The sequence below is a fragment of the Mustela putorius genome, unplaced genomic scaffold, assembly GCF_011764305.1.
Source record: "Mustela putorius furo isolate JIRA1106 unplaced genomic scaffold, ASM1176430v1.1 tig00001093_pilon_pilon_pilon, whole genome shotgun sequence".
Lineage (NCBI taxonomy): Eukaryota > Metazoa > Chordata > Mammalia > Carnivora > Mustelidae > Mustela > Mustela putorius.
This window is the reverse complement of record NW_025421565.1, coordinates 394,819-415,748: the sequence shown is the minus strand read 5'-3', so window position 1 is coordinate 415,748 and position 20,930 is coordinate 394,819. Positions and strand designations below refer to the sequence as shown.

The following is a 20,930-nucleotide window of genomic DNA, read 5'->3' as shown; positions in this document are numbered from 1 at the left end:
TACTATATAGGTTATTTATGAACCAACAACTTCATTCAGCAAACATTTATTGAGCAAGTACCATGTCCAGGCACTGTTCTAGGCACTAGGGATAAAGCAGTGAACCTGAAAGACAAAGCTTCAGGCAGCTGACAATCTAGTTGGAGCAGATGGACAATGAACAGATTAACTAAATAACCTGCCCTGCACTCTCTGGTCATTCTTGGTACTCAGAGTGGGCAGCAGTGTCAACACTCACACTGAGAGTGGTTGCTGCTTTCTACAGGCAGGTGACAGCCGGTTTCTCTGATGAGGTGACATTTGAGCAGAAACCCAAAGGAGAAGAGGCCATGCATAGAGACAACAGCGACAACAACAACAAAACAGGAGTAGGGAAAGGAGCTTACCTTAAACTGCTAAATTATTTAAAAATCTACTATTTAATCTATAAGGGTCATCTTCTCTTCAAATAGAGACAGAACAAAAACAAAACAGAGAACAGGGGTGTAGAGAATATATACCAATAAACTGGGGTGAATATTCTTCAGATTGTTTTAATCAAAAGATTTTACATAACTGAAATAACTAGACGATGACTCTAAAGCTACTCTGAAGTGTTTTAAAAAATTGTATATATAGGGCACCTGGGTGGCTCAGTGGGTTAAGCCTCTGCCTTCGGCTCAGGTCATGATCCCAGGGGCCTGGGATCAAGTACTGCATAGGGCTCTCTGCTCAGCAGGGAGCCTGCTTCTCCTCATCTCTCTCTCTGTCTGTCTCTCTGCCCATTTGTGATCTCTCTCTCTGTCAAATAAATAAATAAAATCTTTTTAAAAAATTGTATATATAAATCATTGGGACATACACAAACATTACCACCCAGAGAAGTAGTGGTAATCCAACCAGTAAAATGGTTTATATGTTTCAGGACTACACATAATATAAAAATTACTAATTTTTAAATTATGAAATCCTAAATTCTTATAGGACATCTCTTCCATTTTTATAATATAAACAGCCAATGTTAAAAAATTAGTTAACACTATATTGATGAGAGGTGACTGATACATCATTGCTCTTACCAAGGGATCTCTGGAATGGAGTAGCATTTTTTGTTAAATACCTATAAAAGAAATATATACTGACATTATTTACTATAAGAAATATTCACAGAAATGATTTTTAATTTAAAAATATGTTAATTAAGCACTAAAAATGTTTTATTTTAATCAAAAAATAGGTAAAATGATAAGCTGGCAATAAGTGACTGTGAGTGTTGAACACTAAGCATAATTAGAATGACAACCGTAGAACAAATTAAAGAGTAAGTAGTGAAGTCAATCCTTAACCTAGGTACAACAGCTTGCTTTGATGAAACATTTGTCAATTCTAAATATCCTAACAGGAGTATTTATTAATTTCCCATTATTCTATCCAGATACCCAAAGAAATTTTTTTTTCAGATCTCTTAAAAATATTCTTACTGGCGGCAGGTGCAGTGCCTGGGTGCCTCAGTTGGTTAGGCATCTACCTTCAGCTTAGGTCATGATCCCAGGGACTGTCCTGTGACAGGCTCCCTGCTCACCTGGGTGCAGAAGGGGGGTGGAGGTCTGCTTCTCTTTCTCCCTCTGCTGCTCCCCCTGCTGTGCCCTCTCTGTCAACTAAAAAAAATATATAAAAATAATCCTTGCTGGGGTTGCCTATGTAGCTCAGTTGGTTGAGTGTGTGACTCTTAAAAAAAAATTTTTTTTAAGATTTTATTTATTTGACAGACAGAAATCACAAGTAGGCAGAAAGGCAGGCAGAGAGAGTGGAAGTAGGCTCCCCATTGAGCAGAGAGCCCGATATGGGGCTTGATCCCAGAACCCCAGGATCATGACCTGAGGCAAAGGCAGAGGCTTTAACCCACTGAGGTACCCAGGTGCCCGAATGTGTGACTCTTGATTGAGGCTCAGGTCATGATCTTTGGGTGGTTAGATCAAGCCCTGAGTCAGGCTTCTTGCTCAGCCCGGAGACTGCTTGAGTTCTCGCTTTCCCTCTCCCTTTGCCCCTCCTGGCTGCTCACATTGGATAGATAGATACATACATACATACATCGATAAAATCTTTGAAAAACAAAAAATGTCCTTGCTCAAACCTTATAAGCCATGGTGTTAACATTGCACCTCCTGGCAACCTCTCAATCTGCTGTGCTATTGTAGCAGCTCACTCTAACTTGCTGCACGGCAGATTGGAGGATGAGCACAATTCTACAGATGGATCCCCTAAAACCCTCTAGGAAGCTCTATGACTACTTGAGTGCTTTCCAAGTTCTGAGGAACTCCTGCTGCCTCCAGCCATGCATTCCTGAACCCCAAATTCTTCTCCACCAACTATGACATCAAGGTAAAAAGTGAAGAGAGGCCAAGTGAATGATTTAAGTTTACTCGGCACAGTTCTTGGGAATATTCTCCTTAGATCAAAATTTTTGAGTCACTTCAATTACCTTCTGAAGTAAGAGTCATGGTAGTTACTGCTGAACAGCGCCCTCTCTTCATACTATTCCAGGGGACTCTTGGGAAAAGGCTTGTGGGGAAGTCAAATTAGAGTCCTCCCCAATATTGCAAGGTGTCTTTATGTTTGTTGGGACCTCCAGAAAATTCCAATGTGAACATGTTTATATGTTCATAGACCTAAACTGAGTGGCTTGAAATAAAGGTCCATAGGAGATGATGTGTCATGATGGGAAAAATATAGGTATGGGATCCAGTCAAATCTGGGATTGAATCCTATCTCAGCCTCTTGTTACTGTGTGATCCTGGGCAAGCTACTCTTCTTGAGACTCAGTTTCCCAGGACATGAGATAATACACAGTTATCAAGGTAACTATAAAGATTAGCAATAATGTACTTAAGGCACTCAGCACATGGCTAGAACATAAGCTCTCAATAAATGCTATTATGAATAAAAAGATCCACTCAGCAATACCCAGTGTATTCAAGGTATAACTGATTATATTTTCACTGATTTCCATTTCTTATAAAAGGATTAAGGTTATAATAACTTCATTACAATAGTTTATTACCATCAAGTTCACAAAAATGATCCTGTGAATCATCATATCTCGCCCAGTCAATGAACGCTTCTTTGCTTTGATTAAGGAGAAAGAGGGAATAAAAAAGAAAAATGATTTAAATCGGGAATGGAAAATGTTATGCTGTATCTTATATAATTAAAACCAGATAATCTGAGATCATGTCTTTAATTTAGATAGTTTCATAAATTCAATTAGTGGTTACCTGAAGGAATGATAAACAAGTTACCTGAAAAATATACATATTAACTTCCATGAAGTATTTCTATTTAACTACACTAAAACTATGAGCCCTATTTTAATAATAATCTCCATTCGAAAATTATTTTACAGAAATATAGGAAATGTAGTTAAATACAAAAGTCAACCTAGCCTTTTCGACTGACTTAGAAATAGCAATCATTTTTTTCTAAAGTAGGAAATAAATTTACATTCATAATTCCTTTAACTTAAACTGCTTCTGTATTTATAGGACAAAAATACCAAAAACTGCATTTCTAGGAGCTCCCTTCCTACATGGTATTCACTGGTAGCACCAATGTCACTTTAATCATGGCATATCATTCACTTTCCATACTACCTCACATTTAATAAAATATAAGATCAAGATCTCTACTTGGAGATCTTGGAACAATTACAGTCATTCAAATAAATTCTGACCTATATTCACTTTAACCTATATTCAGACCATCTCTGTCTTAAATACATAACAGCAACATCTATAAGAGAGCTAATCATCCTTCTTTTTTATTTACTATACAACAGGAAAAAAACAAGGTAATAAAGTTATTTGTGTACCAAGTACAAATCACGTAGTTCCTAAATATGTTACTATCATAGCCAAGAATTTATTTTGTATTTGAGAAACCGCTACATGACATAACCACTAGAAGTCCGCATAAGGCTGGCTGCACAAAATCCACTATCAATAAACGTTGCCGGGGTGCCTGGGTGGCTCAGTGGGTTAAAGCTTCTGCCTTCAGCTCAGGTCATGATCTTAGCATTCAGGGATCGAGCCCTCAGCAGGGAGCCTGCTTCCTCCTCTCTCTCTGCCTGCCTCTCTGCCTACTTGTGATCCCTGTCTGTCAAATAAATAAATAAAATCTTTAAAAAAAATAAAATAAACATTGCCAATTTAATTCACAGTGGGATTTTTTTTCCTCCTATGGGAATATTCAATTAACTTAATAATACAAGTTAATGGAAATACTTGTATCATAGTTGACTCAGCTGGAATACAGGATGTGATAAAGCAAGAAGGCAAGTTCTAGTTACAGCTGAGATGGTAACTATAGTTATGTTACTTAATTAGAGAAGTCTTATCTTTGAAAATAGTTAAGAACAAAGCAATTGTGACATAAATTCCTATTTTCTTATTAACAATACAATTTAGAGGAACTTTTATCCTTGAGGATTCTTATGTGGTGATGCTTTGCTGATTGTTTCATCCCAAACCCTACCTGAAAGCCACAGCAGCAGAAAAGATGGTGAAGGCTAATCTAATGCTAACAGAGCTGGCTCGGTCTGGCTTATAAGTGGGTTGAAGGGAAGTATTCCAGCTTTTCTAAAAGTCAGTTTGAAGATGGATGCCAAGCTACTTACGTCACAACTTCCTAGTCTTTACCAGGGGACTTCCTGTCAAGATGGCGCTGGGTTAAAACTAGTGGCCTTCGAAGTGGGCAATGCAGGGGCAGGAAGAAAAGGACCAGAGCGATTTCCAAAGAGCAGGAGAAAACTTCTCAGGGTGGTAAACAAAATAACTATCTTGATTAAACTGATTTTCATGTGTACACACCTGTCAAAACACCAAGAGGCATATTTAAATAGGTACAGTATACTACATGTCAATTATATTTCAGTAAGGCTGTTTAAAAGTTATAGTACCAACTGCTGGAGAAGTTGTGGAATGAGGAACTCTCATACACTACCAGTAGCAATGTATTTTAGAAGTCATTTTGGAAAACGTCTCGGCAGTATTACTTAATTTCACCTCTAGGTATATTCTACATAGATGCATACCAAATGCAAACACCAAATGTCCACCACTATATTTTTTGGAATGGCTGTGAAATGGAAAATTCCAACTATCAATGATAGGATGGGAACATTTTGGTGCAGTTTTAACTATGGAAACCAATGAAAAAAGAATTAAATGCTACTACTAAGTCCAAGAACATGGGTGACTCTCACAACATGATACTTAATAAAATAAGTCAGACACAAATAATACATTCCATATTATTTTATAAAAATAGGCAAAAATAACTTCTGCTACTGTAATTCAAAATCATGGTTAACTTTGGACAGTGGTAATGACCAGAAAAGTACACACAGCAATCTTCAGGGCAGCAAGTACATTGTTTTGGATGGTTGTTGCAGAGCTGGGTTCACTTTGTAAAATTAAACTCACCTTTATGCTTAACATTTATATACTTTATTGCATTTCTGTTATACTTGGATTTAAAAATTTAAAAATAACTCTGTTCAACAAAATATCTATAAGCAAAATTAAAAGACAAGCCCTAATAATGCATATGGCCAAAGAATTGTGATCAGATTGCATGAGGAATGCCTACAAATAATATAGATTTTTTAATTCATTTGACAGAGAGAGAGAGATCACAAGTAGGCAGAGAGGCTGGCAGAGAGAAAGGGGGCAGCAGGCTCCCTGCTGAGCAGAGAGCCCAAAGCAGGGCTCGATCCCAGGACCTGAGATCATGACCTGAGGTGAAGGCAGAGGCTTAACCCACTGAGCCACTCAGGCACCCCCAAATTATAATATTTTAAAAGTACATACTATCCCACCTCCACACCCCACGCCAACCCCATGTTGTTTCACCATGGAGAAACAACAGCAAAGAATATTAAAAGGCACTTTACCTTAAAATTCTATAGTGACTTAAGTCCCAATCCCGGGATAACTTCTCTAGTTATATTCTTTCCTGGGTAATGTCATATGGTTTTAAAATGCCATATATTCACACATGACTCCCACATTTTATCTCTCCCCTGAAATTGAGACTTGTGGATCTAACTACCTGCTCGACATCTCCAACTGATGTCTCAAAGGCAGTTCAAATGTAGCAAGTCCAAGACTGAACTATAATTTTCCATCAAACTTGTTCCTCCTGCAAGGATCCCCAGTTCAGTCAACGGCAACTCCTAGTTTTCTAGTTCCAAATCTTTTTTCTTTTAACGTTTTTTGGAATTTATTGATTTGTATTTAAAATGAACTGTTGACACAGATTCCCTGGAAATCATCTGACTAAACCCGAGAAAACAGTTAATTCTACTAAGTAAAATAATTCCAAGACATATGGTTTACCCAACAGAACAATACTGTAGATGCTGTCTCTGATACAAAAACTCACTGCTCCTTACTCTTCTAAACACACAGTGGTATAGAGCTAACAATCTTCAATCACTTCTGTTCTTTCTTGAATATATAAAATAAAAATACCAATTAAAAAACTAATATATCTTCTCTTTAAATGTTTCTTACAGATACAATGTCAATATTTTCATTCAACAGTGGTGTGTTTTAAGAGATTATTATTCATTCACAAGTCAAACAATACTCCACACAAAGAGCAACAGTCTATAGGCTCATACTGTGAATAAAGACTTCAGGAATGCAGCAACGGATCTTTCTAAATTACAAAGTGGATAAAATTCTGAGAAGTTACATGCAATAAAGCTCTACTAAGCAGATGGCCACAGACCTAGAACATTCTACTGATAACTTCAATGGGACTCCAGATGCTTCCAAACTCAACATGAACTCTCATCTTAGGCTTTGTACTTTCCTTTTCCAGTTTCACTAATGACACAAACATGATTCAAATCCCTGAAGAAGTCATTATAGTCAAGGGCATATCCTACAATAAACTTGTCTGGATTTCAAATCCAACAAGTCTGATTTATAACTAAAACATCAAGGGGTCCTTTTCACCAGCAAGCTTCCGACCTCGATGATCTTTGGATTATGCTCCTTGACCAATGAAAGCAAGGTTTGCATTGTTTTGCCAGTGTCAGTTTATCCTCAATAATCAAGACATTCTTTCCAGTCAAAGTTGAGAGATCAGGACGCCTGGGTGGCTCAGTCGGTTAACCACTGCCTTTGGCTCAGGTCATGATCCCAGGATCCTGGGATCGAGTCCCGTGTTGGGTTCCTTGCTCAGCCAGGAGCCTGTTTCTCTATCTGCCTCTGCCAGCCATTCTACCTGCTTGTTTTCTCTCTCTCTCTCTCTCTTCCTTTCTCTAACAAATAAATAAATAAAAACTAAAAAAAAAAAAAGTTGAGAGATCATCTCCATCATTTACTTTGATGTGCCCTGTTGACTGGTCATCACAATAGCTCTTCAGTCTGATGAAATCTACAGTAATAGGAATGGATCCATCACAATTTCTGTTCAGTGCTTTGATACCACCCTGCAGGTCAGCAAAGAATTTATAGCCTCCCTTGAGCAGACAGAGGTCTACGATATGATGGTCTACGATGAAGACAGATGTCTTCATCACATCTTGACTAAGCTGCTCGGTCCTGTCCATAATTCCATGAGGAATAAACACCTTTTCCAAATCCTCAGCATAATGATTGAGGTATACAGAATAAGTCTAGGTGATCACCTGGTTTATCATCACTCATCATGATGCTGGGGTTGCCACTGTGCAGCCCAGTGGGCATATGGGTTAACCGCAGCCTGGAAAGAAGGAAGCTGGGGGCATAGCAGAGGAGGCAAAGGTGGCAACAAGTGGGAAAGCTGAGCGATGTGCTCGCTGTTGCTCTCTAGGCTGCTGCTGGAGCAGAGGCCGCTACTTCCCAATCCTGCAGTCATTTATAGCTCCTATCTTTTTCCATACCCCACATCAAATCCTTCAGCACATCCTGTCAGCTCGCTCTTCAAAATCTGTCCAGAATCTGACCACTTCTCATCATTTCTACAGCTATCACAATTCTGTCTTACCTGGATTAGTACAATAACCACATAACATAGCACCCGGCTGCCTCAAAGCATTCACTCCAGTCCTCCAGCGACTTTTCATTCCACTCAATTTAAAAGCAGCATTCGTAGCTGTCTTCAAGCCCTCCACCCCCCCCCCCCCCCCCCCTGCCCCCATCCCTAACATCTTCTGACTCAGTCTTCTACTACTATTTTGCCCTTGACCACTGTACTCCAACCACACTGGCCTTCTTGGGAGGCTTCAAATCATCTAGGCACACTCCTGTCACAGGTCCTTTTTACTAACAATTATACATGCCTAGAATACTTCTCTCTCAGGCAGCCATATTATGACTTACAACTTGTGCCTTTATGGGCACTTTGTTCAAATGTCCCATTATTGCTGTGCCTTTCTCTCACCACCCAATCTAAAACAGTGCCACTTCCCCATCCCCATCCACAACACCCCTAGCCCTCTGTCATCCTTCTCTGCTTTATCTTTCTCTCAGGCACTCATCACCACTTTACTTACTTCTTATATATTTTACTTTTTTACTGCAGATCTCCAAAAAGGATTAAGCTTCATGAGAAAAAGAATTTGTCATGTCCACCACTATATGCTTAATACTACTCTAGAACAGTGCTTGACATATATTGTAGGCATTCATTAAGAAACACTAATATGCAATAAACAGATTAAAAATGCTCAAACTTACTAGTAATCAACAAAATACAAATTAAACAAAAATGAGATGCTATTTCATCTGCAAGCATTATTAATTTTTGGCAAGGATGTGGAGACCAATACCAGTTCTCAGCCCCAGAGACAGTACACAGCCATACAAACACTATGGAAAGCCCTCAGGCAATATCAAGAACAGGTACACGGGGGCATCATAAGGTTCAGCAATCTCATAGTGCATGCCAAATTTCCTACTGTATGCCAAAAAAATTTACAAGGCACTCAAGGTCACATAATTTGTAGAAGTAAGAAATCTGAATAATTCAAATGTCTATCTGTAGAGGAACAGATAAGTAAAATAGGTAATAGTCATCTGATAAAAACCATTCATCAGCTGAAATAATGAGACAAATCTCCCATGTTTTAACATAGATCTAGAACGCAATATGTACAGTGTAAAAATAAATTTGGATGTTAAATTCAGTATTATTTTATATAAGAAAAAAATAAAATCATATGTAAAATAACCATCATTTTATATATATAATAAAAACAAAACCATAGATGGATTCATGATAGTAGTTACCTCTAAGAAGGAAAGAGAACAGAATTGGGAAATAGGGCATAGGGGATTTCAAATTTATCTACATTTCTCTCTTTTTAAAAACATAGTACAAAAAGTTAATATCTAGTCACTAAATAAATAAATAAATAAAATGAATTTATTTTATTATCTTATTATGTTATATTATCTTCTCTAGTTTTCTATATTAAGATTTTTCAATAAATAATGACTGATAACTTTATTAAGTCTAACAATTATAGTACACAAATGCCAACCTAAGCAAATAGGAAATTAAAAAGATTAGTAATAATCCATTCCCTACTCTCAATTATAGATAAGTTCAGTCATTTCATAGTGCATAATCTGAGACCACTCACAAATTATGTTGGCCTTCACAAGCAGGTTTTACTTAGAGAAAATAAGGAAAAGTCAGTAGGGAAAAAAAATCTATGAAACTTACTAGTCATGGTAATCAAAACTTTAACTGTTCAGAATGTAACACACAGACTGAATTACTATTTACAAAAGACTTAGAAGTTCAAGTTCCTTTTCCTATAATAACCAGGAAGAATGGATCCATAAGTCCTGTTAGCAGAACAATCTTCTGTATTTTTACATTTTGATAAAGTCACTATTGATGATATATTTTTTTGAAATTTAAATTTAAAAAATTAAATTTAAAAAATTAAATTTAAAAAATTGATATGTTTTTTGAAATCCACTAAGAGGAGGAAGCAAAGCAATCATGAAATTTAGGATGAAGAATAACTTCATAAGAATGACTTGAAAAAAAAAGAGAATGACTTGAAACTTTACTTGAGGGAAATTGGAAGGGGAGATGAACCATGAGAGACTATGGACTATGAAAAACAATCGGAGGGTTTTGAAGGGGTGGGAGGTCGGGGGAGTCAGGTGGTGGGTATTATAGAGGGTACATATTGCATGGAGCACTGGGTGTGGTGCATAAACAATGAATTCTGTTACACTGAAAGAAATAAAGAAAAAAAAGCCAGCAATAGATATGCAATGGATAAAGAGAAAGGAATCCAAGTTTATCACTAAGGAAAGCCAAAACACCACAAAAAAGAGCAAGAGAGAGATCAGAGAAAAACTACAGAACAATCACAAAGCAAGTAACAACTTGGTAATAAATTTATATCTACCAATAACTACTTTGAATGTAAATGGACTAGACACTTCAATCCAAAGATATGGGCTGTCTTTGAATTACACAGAGTGGATAAAAAAAACAAGAGCCATCTATAAGGCTGCCTACAAGAGACTCATCTCTGATGTAAAAACAACTGCCAACTGAAAGTAAGAGGATGAAGAAAGATTCGTCATCCAAATGGATGTCAAAAGAAAGCTGGAGTAGTAATACTTAAATCAAACAAAACAGACTTTAAAACAAAGACTGTAACAGGAGATAAAGAAGAACACTATATGATGATGAAGGGGAGACTCCAACAAGAAGATACACAATTATAAATATTTATGCACCCAACATGGGAGCACCCAAACACACAGTTAACAACATTAAAAAAAAAAAAAAACCTAAGTGATAGGAATGCAATAATAATAGAAGACTATAGCACCCCTCTTACATCAATGGACAGATTGTCCAAACAGAAAATCAACAAGGAAACAATGGCTCCATTCACCAGATCAGATGGATTTAAAAGATATTTTCAGAGCATTCCATCCTAAGACAGCAGATACATATTCTCCACAAGTGCACACAGAACATTTTCCAGAACAGATCACAGATTAGCCCATAAAATAAGCCTGAACAAATTCAAGAAGATGGAAGTCATACCATGCATCTTTTCTGACCACACCACTATGAAAATGGAAGTCAACCACAGGAAAAAATCTGAAAAGAGCGCAAATTCATCAACATTAAATAACATGCTACTAAACAATGAATGAGTCATCCAAGACCTCAAAGAAATAAAAATTACATGGAAACAAATGAAAATGAAAACGCAATGGTCCAAACTCTTGCGGATGGAGCAAAAGCAGTTCTAAGCGGGAAGTTTAGGATCATACCAGCCTACCTCAGAAGTAGGAAATATCTCAAACAACCTAAATTTACATATAAAGGAGATACAAAAAGAATAACAAAACCCAAAACCAACAGAAGGAAGGAAATAATAAAGATTAGAGCACAAATAAATGATACAGAAAATTTTTTAAAAACAAAATAGAAGAAATCTATGAAATCAGGAGCTAGTTCCTAGAAAAGATAAATAAAACTGATAAACCTCTAGCCAGGCTCATTAAAAAAAAGGGGGGGGTGGTATATGAGAGAGGACCCAAACAAAATTGCAAATGAGAGAGAGTAAAAATGGACACCACAGAAATACAAGTAACTACAGGAGAGTATTATGAAAAATTACATACTCCAAACCTGGACAACCTAGAGGAAATGGACAAATTCCTAGAAACATATGATCTATCAAAACAGCAACAGGAAGAAAGAACATTTAAACAGACTGATAACCAGCAATGAAATTGAATCAGTAATCAAAAAATTCCCAACATGGGGCGCCTGGGTGGCTCAGTGGGTTAAAGCCTCTGCCTTCAGCTCAGGTCATGGTCCCAGGGTCCTGGGATCAAGCCCAGCATGGGGCTCTCATCTCAGCGGGGAGCCTGCTTCCCTCTCTCTCTGCCTGCCTCTCTGCCTCCTTGTGATCTCTCTCTGTCAAATAAATAAACAAAATCTTAAAAAAAAAAAATCCCAACAAACAAAACTCCAGAACCAGAAGGCTTCATAGGCAAATTCTATCAAACATTCCAAGAAAAGTTAATACCTATTCTTCTCAAAATATTTCAAAAAAATGAAGAGGAAGGAAAATTTCCAAATTCATTCTCTGAGGCCAGTATCATCCTGATACTGAAGCCAGGTGAAGACACCATTAAAAAACAGAACTACAGGGGCACCTGGGTGGCTCAGGGGGTTAAACCTCTGCCTTCAGCTCAGGTCATGATCCCCTGGTCCTGGGATTGAGCCCTGCCTTCCACTCTGTGCTCAGGAGGGAGCTAGCTTCCCTGCAACCAACACCGCCCCACTCTCTACTTATGATCTCTGTCAAATGTCAAATAAATACATAAAATCTTTTAAAAAACTACAAAAAATTAAGATTTTTTAAATTAAAAACAAAACTACAGGCCAATAACTCTGATGAACATAGATGCAAAAATCCTCTACAAAATACTAGCAAACCAAGTCCAACAATCCTTTAAAAAAAAATCATTCACCCTGATCAACCTTTACTCCCAGGTTGCAAGGGTGGTTCAATATTTATAAATCAATCAATGTGATACATCATATCAGTAAGAGAAAGGAAAAGAAGCTTCAGATTTCAACAGATACAGAAAAAGCATCCAATAAAATACAGCAACAATAACCCTCAACAAAGTAGGTTTGGAGGAAACATACCTCAACTATAATAAAGGCCTTATAGAGAAAATCCATTATACTCAATGGGGTGAAAACTGAGAGCATTTACCGTGAGGTCAGAAAAAGGACACGGATATCTACTCTAACCGTTTTATTCAGCTTAGTACTGGATGTCCTAGCCACAGCCATCAGACAACAAAAAGGAATAAAAGGCAACCAAACTGGTTAAGGAAGAAATCAAAATTTCACTATTTGCGGAGGACATGATATTCTGTGTAGAAAACCCTAAAGACTCCACCAAAAAACTGCTACATCTAAAAGTGAATCCAGTAAAGTTTCAGGACATAAAATCAATGTACAAAAATCTGCTGCATTTCTATACAGTAATAAGGAAGCAGCAGAAAGAGAAATTAAGAAAACAATCCCATTTACAACAGTCCCCAAAATAATAAACCAGCTATGAATAAATTTAGCAAAGAGGTGAAAAGACCTGATTGTGAAAACTTAAAATATTGATGAAAGAAGCTGAAGATGACACAAAGAAATGGAAAGACAGTCCATGCTCATGGATTACGAGAACAAATATTGTAAAAATTTCTGTACTACCCAAAGCAAGCTACACATTTAATGCAATCCCTATCAAAATACCAACAGCATTCTTCATAGAACTAGAAAAAAGACATCCTAAACTTTGTATGGAACCACAAAAGACTCTGAAGAGCCAAAGAAATCTTGAAAAAGAAAATCAAAACCGGAGGGAACACTATTCCAGATTTCAAATTCTATTATCTGTAGTAATAAAAAAGGTATGGTACTGGCACAAAAATAGACACTTAGGTCAACAGAACAGCATACAAAGCACAGAAATAAACCCATGATGCTACTGTCAATCTTTGACAAAGGAGGCAAGAATATTTAATGGGAATAAGTCTCTTCAACAAAGGGTAACTGCATGGCTGCATGCAGAAGAATGAAATGGGACTTATTACACTGCACACAAAAACTCAAAATGGATTAGGGACCTAAATGTGAGACCTGCCACCATAAAATTCCTAGAACAGAGCACAGGCAGTAATTTCTCTGATGTTGACCATAACAAGATCTTTCTAGGTATGTCTCCTGAGGCAAGTAAAACAAAAGCAAAATAAGCACTTGTGATGACACTAAAATAAAAAAAACTTCTGCCCAGAAAAGGAAACCACCAATAAAACTAAAAGACAACATAACTAACTGGTAGAAGATATTTGCAATGACATATCCAACTAAGGATTATTACCCAAATTATATAAAGAATTTATATAGCTCGGGGTGCCTGGGTAGCTCAGTGCGTTAAAGCCTCTGCTTTCAGCTCAGGTCATGATCCCAGGGTCCTGGGATCGAGCCCCGCATTGGGCTCTCTGCTCGTAGGGAGCCTGCTTCCTCCTCTCTCTCTCTGCCTGCCTCTCTGCCTACTTGGGATCTCTGCCTGTCAAATAAATAAATAAAATCTTTAAAAAAAAAGAATTTAATACAGCTCAACACCAAAAAAAATATCCTAAATAATCCAATTAAAAAATGGGCAGAAGATACGAACAGACATTTCTCCAAAGACAATATCTAGATGACCAACAGATACATGAAAAGATGCTCAACATCATGCATCATCAGGGAAATGCAAATCAAAAACCCAAACTGAACTATCACCTAACATCTGTTAGAATGACTAAACTCAAAAACTCAAGAAACAAGTGCTGGTGAAGATGTAGAGAAAAAGTAACACTCATTTACTGTTGGTGGGAATGCAAACTGGTGCAGTAACTGTGGAAGATAACATACGGGTTCCTTGAAAAATTAAAAACAGAACTACCCTATGATCCAGCAATTATACTACTAGGTATTTACCCAAAGAATACAAAAAACACTAATTCAAAGGGATATATACACTCCTATTTTTTTTCTAAAGATCTTATTTATTTACAGAGAGAGATCACAAGTAGGCAGAGAGGCAGGCAGAGAGAGAGAGAGAGAGGAGGAAGCAGGCTCCCCGCCAAGCAGAGAGCCTGATGCAGGACTCCATCTCAGGACCCCGAGATCATGACCTGAGCTGTAGGCAGAGGCTTAACCCTCTGAGCCACCTAGGCACCCTACACTCCTATGTTTATAGTAACATTATTTACAATAGACAACCCATGGAAACAGCCCAAGTGTTGATCAATAGATGAACAGATAAAGAAGATGTGGTGTATACACATACAAAGGAATATTATTCAGCCATAAAAAAGAATGAAGTCCTGCCATTTGCAAAACATGGATGGATTTAGAGAGTATAATGCTTAGGAAAACAAGTCAGTTAGAGAATAAGAATTACCACACTATTTCACTCACCCGTGGAATTTAAGAAGCAAAACAAACACAAGAACAAAAAAGAGACAAACCAAAACAAGAAACTCTTAACTCTATAGAGAACAAAGAGATGGATACCAGAGAGGATATAAGGAGGGGGCAATGGCTGAAACTGGGAAAGTGGATTGAGAGTGCACTTATCTTGATCAGCACTGAATAGTATATGGAACTACTGAAGCACCATTTTGTACACATGAAGTGAATGTACACTATAAAACACTTTTTTTTTTTAGCTATATAGAACATTAGTAAGTCATTCAGCAATATATGACTAAGGTCTATAGATTAGACATTTGTATTATAAAAATGTTAATTCCCTGATTATGTTAGTTACATTGTGGTTACATAAGAGAATAATCTTGTTTTTAAGGAAACACAAGTAATTAGCAGTATTGTATCCCCTTGTTGGTAATTTACACCCAAATAGTTCAGAAAATAATATATACAAAGAGTAATAAAGCAAACGTGATAAAAATTCAGAGAATCTGAATAAAAATAGATGAGGACTGTTGGTATTATTCTCCCAATTTTTCTGTAGGTCTGAAATTATTTCAGATGAAAAAGTTAAAAAAATTATTCTTAAAGGAAAATGAAGAGGATTTTTTAAATTGTCCCTTTACAAAGGACATTGGTTAAAGTTTTTTCCCCATTTTTAAGGATAACAAACTAGATTAATTGGTTAGGTAAGAAAAGTAAAAAGTGAAATGAAAAACACAGCTTATAATGAACTATTGTTTAAGAAGAATTAACTATGGTATATGTCTAAAACAAAAGTCTAAAATATAAGTATAGCTGCTTTTTTTTTTAATGTAACAAAGCCACCAAGTGAAGACCTCATACCAAGCCTGAAACTCCTCTGCTTTACAAAGCACTCTAATTCCCACTCTAAATGTAAAAGTTAAGGTCCACTAACATCACTTTTCTTATGAAATAAAAAGCATATTCAAAAAAGCATGAAATAAGAGTTAGCCAATTGTAGATCCAGTCCTAGAACAGGCTGCCCAGGCTTCCACCTGGCTTAGAACCATACTATACTTCCACAACCAATCAATACTACTGGGTACAAGAGCTTCTTCAAACCCATTTTGGTAACAAGTATAAAATAAACCTTCAAGAATGTGGTTAAAAAGAGAGAGGTGACAGCATATGAATTTGAGGACAAGTCTAAATCCATTAACAGTGGCCTAAAATATAAATTCATGCTTATCTAAGAGCCCAAGAGGAAGCAATGTTTTCCTTATTATTTTTTTTTTTAATTTATTTTACCTCTGGACAGGGCTCCACATGGCAGTCTTTTATTGAACAATGGCCATCTTCTGCCCAGAAAGGACATGGTCGCTTCAGATTGACCTTGAGAGAAAGATTGGATAAACGTTAGCAGACATATGGCACAGTTCTTCAACACTCTCTAGGTGTCCCTGTGCTGCACACCACTGATGTGGTGGTGGGAAGAAGAAAAAAAAAGTCCTACCCTGTGGCATCTATAGGGTTCAAAATTTGAAACTGCAGTTTTTCAGACACCCAGTTGTAATATTAATTTAAAAAAATAACTGTTATTAGTCCTCTGACACTTCAAAAAAGAAATAAAGTCCAAGTACACTGCTCACCTGCAGACCCTGGGCAGCATTTTACTCTGATGTCTGTCAGCACCTTACCCGTTAGGGTTCTCCAGAGCGCCCACCCGCTTCAGTGTGCACTGAGCACCCACTGTCTGCACTGTGTAGGGTCTAGGGCAAAGAAGATATATAAAAAAAGTACTTCACCCACCTGGAGTCTACTGGAGGGAATAGAAATTATAAATGCCTGTTTAATTACAAATTGTAGTAAGTGCTACAAAGAACATCCAGAGTTTCTTCATGGAAAATAATGGGGTTGGCGGACAGTGACCTTCTTGACTGCTCAGTGTAACTGGGGATTTTGTTTTTTATACCTTATTGTTTACATTTAGGAAGATATGGGATTTTGTATATTAAGTTTATAGCCTGCTATCTTAATGCATTTCTTTAATAATTTTTGTTCATTATTTAAGTTTTCTAGTATTATTTTGTCATTTATAAATGGAGATAGTTTTACTTATTCTTCAAAAATGTTTATGCCTCTAGTTTCTCTCTCTTGTTTGGTATGCTAATTAATATCTCCAGCAGTAAAGAACAGTGGGTACCCTGGGTCTCTCACCTAAGTGAGAATTCCTCGACTATTTCCCAACAAGCAAGATGGTGGCAATGCTAATGTTAGGATTAAAATGATCATGTTAAGGAAGTATCCATCATTCCTATTAAATTTTTTAAAAATCAGGAATGTGTGTTGAACTGTGTTGAGGACCTAAAAGCCTTGTTCCTGCATTCTTAGAATAAGATTAACTTGGTCAGGATATATTTTTCTGTAATATGCTCAAAACTCCACATCATCTTCGATTTCACTTCTACTCTCACAGCATACATTCACCCCATCAGGTAAGTCTGTTGGTGTTACCTCTTATGTACGATCTTCGTTTGCTTACTTTTCACCTCTTCCAACTCTACTGCCCTATTCCAACTCCACTTTCCATCTGGTCTCATGCAAAAACCTACATGGTTTCTCTATTTCCTATTGCACACCCTGAGAGTCTGTTTTGTACAAATCTCCCCAAAAGCTCATTACACTTACACTAAAATTCAACATCCTTACATAAGATTTTCTCATCTGGCTCTTACTTTCCAACTCTCCATATCTCACTCACCTTGCTCCAGCCAGGCTGAACTTATTCCTCAAACACGCTCAACCTTTATGCCTGCACTCAAGATGTTTATACCTGTAGCTCTACTCTCCTTCCCTGGAATGTTCTCTCTCCATATCTTGTCACGGCTTTCACGTTATGTAGGTCTTTACTCAAATGCCACAGCACGGATACCTTCCTTTCCTGATCATCTTCTTTAAAAGAAAAGCTACCTAACTTCCCCACCCCATTAATTTATTCTGTCTCCTACTTTATTCTTCTCCATAGCATTAACCTTAGTAAGCATATGACATTAAATTTCACTGTTTATTGTTTACCTTCCTAATCTGGATAAAGCTTCATGAAGTCAGAGTCTTTTGTGTTATTCACTATTGTATCCACAGCACTTAGAATAGCACCTACCTCCTGGGTGGCTCAGTCAGCTGAGCATCTGCCTTCAGCTTAGGTCATGATCCCAGGGTCCTGGGATCAAGCTCTGTGTCAGGCTCCCTGCTCAGCAGGGAACCTGCTTCTCCTCTCTGCCTGCCACTTCCCCTGCTTGTGCTCTCTTTCTCTCTGACATGCAAGTAAAATCTTTAAAAATAATAATAATAAAAATAGGAAAACTCTTTAAAAAAGAGTGCCTATTGGGCGCCTGGATGGCTCAGTTGGTTGAACAACTGCCTTCGGCTCAGGTCACGGTTCTAGAGTCCCGGGATCGAGTCCCGCATCAGGCTCCCAGCTCCATGGGGAGTCTGCTTCTCCCTCTACCTTCTCGCCTCTCATGTTCTCTCTCACTGCCTCTCTCTCAAATAAATAAATAAAATCTTTAAAAAAAAAAAGAACACCTACTGCTATGTTGTTATTCAATAAATATTTGGTGAATAAAGAAATGGGATAGATAGTATAAGAAACTGTAAATACCAACTCAGCAGCCAACTGAGCAGTTGACAGGGGTAGACTGGCTTCCACCTAGATATCCTTGCTCAATCATAAGTATGTTTGCACATGTTTAAAATTAATCTATTCTCTTTGCTTTCTTTTTCTGCCACTAGTGTACGAAAAGTATACTGACGGTGGTTAAATGTCCTTTTTGTTTAATTTGTAGGTTGGCAGAACTAGAGAAAGGAATAATCATCATCAGAATATCCTTGACTTGGAGACAAATGCATTAACTAGATCACTGCATTACCCTCCCTTGGGAAGTAAGTGGATATTTCCATTACATATGGAATAATTTCATCACATTGATTAGAATGTTTTCTTAGAACACTGTTATGTTTGCCTATCCAACTTCCATTTTTCCTCCTCCTGTAAACCCTAACATTCTGTTGAAACAAACAATCACTCCCCCTTATATTTATGTAAATAGGATTGTTAACCAAAGTGTCTTTCCCTCTTTTGGTCAATTAGAAACCTGTGTAAGTGTTTTTCCAGAAATTAGGGAGGAATTTCTTCCATAAATTTGATATAGAGTGTTGCAAAAACAAGGGAAATGGCTATTGCATTTCTTGCTAGGCACACGACATAATAAAATTTTTTGTCACCTTCAAAAAAAAAAGGGCAATGACTAATGGTGCCAAAATTTTGGTGGTGACATAAAAATAATGACTATTAGTTCCTGCTCTAATTTCTTTTTTTATCCTCAGAAATATTTAAAGACTAAGATAGCTATGTAGAATCAGGATAAAAAAAATCATGCTCAATTTTTAAAATAAACTAAAAATGAGTATCAAAGAAATTATAAACCCAATCGAATACTGAGAGCAAGAGCAAAACAAAGCATAACAGCAGCTTTTAAAATACTGTTCTTCGATTTAAAATACTGCTTTTGAATATTGTTTTTTGTTGCTACCTTTAAACTAGCATTGGTTATTCTGTAAAGGTCTAGAGCAGAGCGCTCAATTTAAGAATCAGTTCCTCAGTATTACTACGAAGGCTGTTTTGCTTGTGCCCTCAGCCTGGTTCAGCAGCCCTTCCAGTGAGCTCCCCCCAGGAACCATGTGCTGCTGTGGTACTTACACTGAGAAAAGCACTAACACAGGACAGGCCCAGCAGCACAACACAGAGCCTGGGAGGGGTCTAGATGGTGGAGCCTAAATTACAGTGAAAGCTGACAGATAAGTCAGCTTCTGTGGAAGTAGTCTCTGTCCCAAAACTGAAAGATGAGGGATTTCCCAAACACAGGAAGAGTGTTCAGGTTCTCAGTGTTCAAAAGACAATCAGGTTTTACTACATACTTAATATATTCAAGTGATTAAAAAAAAAAAAGCACAGAGTGTTCTGAGAAGTCAAAATGGGTTTTCAAAAGGGTCATAAAAGTCACATCTGTAGAGAGCTATGTAAAAATTTTACTCCTAAAGGAATCAAAAATTATAACTCTACCTCGTAATAAGGGAAGTAGTCTCACTCTTGCAATTTTTTTATTTTGGGGAAGATTTTGAAAGTGTTAAAGTTATCGATGCTATCGATGTCGCACAGGCAATCATCCAGGACTCCAGTTACCTGGGGGTGGGGAATTTATACATATAAAATTTAAAATATGTTAATTATAGATATTTCAACCTTAGCAAATCTGTACTATTGTATAAAAAGATAGTTTTTTCATTTGAGGTAACTAGTCTTTGTTAAGATACGTAACATTAAAGGGGTGCCTTGGTGGCTCAGTTGGTTAAGTCGATTAAGTTGTTTTAAGCCGGTTAAGCCTCTGCCTTCAGCTCTGGTAGAGATCCCAAGGTCCTGGGATCAAGAGCCCTGCTCAATAGGGAGCCTGTTTTTCCCTCTCTCTCTGCCACTCACCCATTCATTCCTTTCCTCTCTCAAATAAAATCCTTTAAAAAAAGATACATAACATTAAAACAATCATTTACTTTTTTATATGGCCAATTAGGTAAAGAACAACAGAAGGATTAAATAGATATACCTATTCTGAAGAACTAAACATTAGTGGCTAGAGAAATATATTGAATGTTCCTCCCTTCCCCAAACATACATAAAATCCAAATGTAGTAGGAATGCTAAAGCATTTCTCCCAAGACTAACCTAAAAGTCACAGACTATAATAATAATACTGCTGTAGTAACCCCATCTTATTTTTCTACTGCCATTTATGGAACACTTATGTGATAGGCACAGTGCTAAGAACATTACATGTTATCTCATTTATTCTTTAAATACTCTATGAAATAGGTATTATTATCCTCATTTTACA

General features: G+C 37.1%; 1 protein-coding gene and 1 pseudogene across 1 annotated transcript in view; both read right to left on the bottom strand.

Annotated features, from left to right (window-relative positions):
* The window catches only part of LOC123393938 (ERO1-like protein beta), a 64,865-nt gene that overhangs the window by 35,463 nt on the left and 8,472 nt on the right, over nt 1-20,930 (bottom strand). Inside the window, exon 2 of the mRNA XM_045087303.1 lies at nt 16,291-16,374. Coding sequence (XP_044943238.1) covers nt 16,291-16,374 — 84 coding nt within the window. The remainder of the gene's footprint in view (nt 1-16,290; nt 16,375-20,930) is intronic.
* LOC123393944 lies at nt 5,786-8,138 on the bottom strand (annotated as a pseudogene).